At 65.8% G+C, this 1,082-nt stretch overlaps 1 protein-coding gene across 1 annotated transcript in view; it reads right to left on the bottom strand.

Annotated features, from left to right (window-relative positions):
* MAF1 (MAF1 homolog, negative regulator of RNA polymerase III) overlaps nt 1–1,049 on the bottom strand; it is a gene marked incomplete at its 5' end in the record, with an annotated part of 2,446 nt that extends 1,397 nt beyond the window's left edge. The window contains one exon of the mRNA XM_035898974.1: nt 711–1,049. Within this exon, the coding sequence (XP_035754867.1) occupies nt 711–1,049 (339 nt within the window). The remainder of the gene's footprint in view (nt 1–710) is intronic.
* Nucleotides 1,050–1,082: the final 33 nt, after the last annotated feature.

Below are 1,082 nucleotides of genomic sequence, written 5' to 3' on the forward strand. Positions count from 1 at the left end.
CCTGCCATCCCCGGCCATGCTGGGATTCTGTGGCAGGGACCGCAGAGGGGGAGAAGCAAGGTGGCCAGGCACCGCTGCGCTAGCTCAGGGCCCGGGGGTGGAGGCAAGGAGGCAGGCAGGAGGGAAGCACCAGGGCTGGGGAGGGGGAGCCCGTCGGGGGATCTCCGGGGCGCGCGCAGCCCCAGTCCCTCCCAGCGAAGAGCATGGTGGCTTCCTCTCTGCAAACAGGGCGAACTTCCCCGGGCAGAGGGGACGCTTCCTGCTCCATCTGCCTTCTCTGTGACAAGGGTGGCCTTGCCTGGCCCGGGCAGACGGGAGACAGACGGACAGACAGACAGAGGCTCTGGCACCTGCTGGAGGGACAGAGCGGATCCCGGGAGGCCCTGCAGAGCCACCCCTCTGTCCGGTGTGAGGCCAAGCGTCGTCCAGCCACCAATGCTATGGGCACAGGGATGAAAGCTGCGGGCAGCAGGCCGGGAAGTCCTCTGCAGGAAGGACTGGAGCCACCGACGCTTCCCTCCCCCTTCCTTCCTCCAAATACCCACCCCGGGAAAGAGCAGTCTAACCATGGAAAACCCCGCTCCCGAGAGGCCGTTCCCCAAGAAGAGCCAAGCACAAGGCTGCTGCTGCGGAAGGAAAACACCCCAGGACGGCTGCTGGGAAAAGACCCCCCAAGCTTCTTCCTGGGAAGGCTGAGGACTGCCTCATCCGGGGGCTGACACCACCCTGGGAACGGTCACCCAGGACCACAGCAGCGCTGGGGGGCTCCCTGGAGAACCAGATGCTCCCCCACCAGACCCACGCTGCCTCCTCTTCCAGGACAGCTGCAGCACGGTGGGGGCGCGGGACCTGCCCTGCCTCGGGGCGCTTTGCCCACCTACCCAGTTGAGGCTCGGCTCCCGGCTGAACTCGTGGCTCTTGGCAGCGCTGAAGTCGTAGTCTGGGCGGAAGGATTCGTTCAGCGTTGCGATCAGGTAGAAGAGGGTCTTGCGGCTGCACTTGTCGCTCAGGGGTCCCTCGTCATCGCCGCTCTGGCTTTTACTGAGCCTGAGAGGCAGAACGGCAGGGTTAGCGGTGTCACC

The sequence above is a fragment of the Egretta garzetta genome, unplaced genomic scaffold, assembly GCF_000687185.1.
Source record: "Egretta garzetta isolate BGI_Z169 unplaced genomic scaffold, ASM68718v1 scaffold1710, whole genome shotgun sequence".
NCBI lineage: Eukaryota > Metazoa > Chordata > Aves > Pelecaniformes > Ardeidae > Egretta > Egretta garzetta.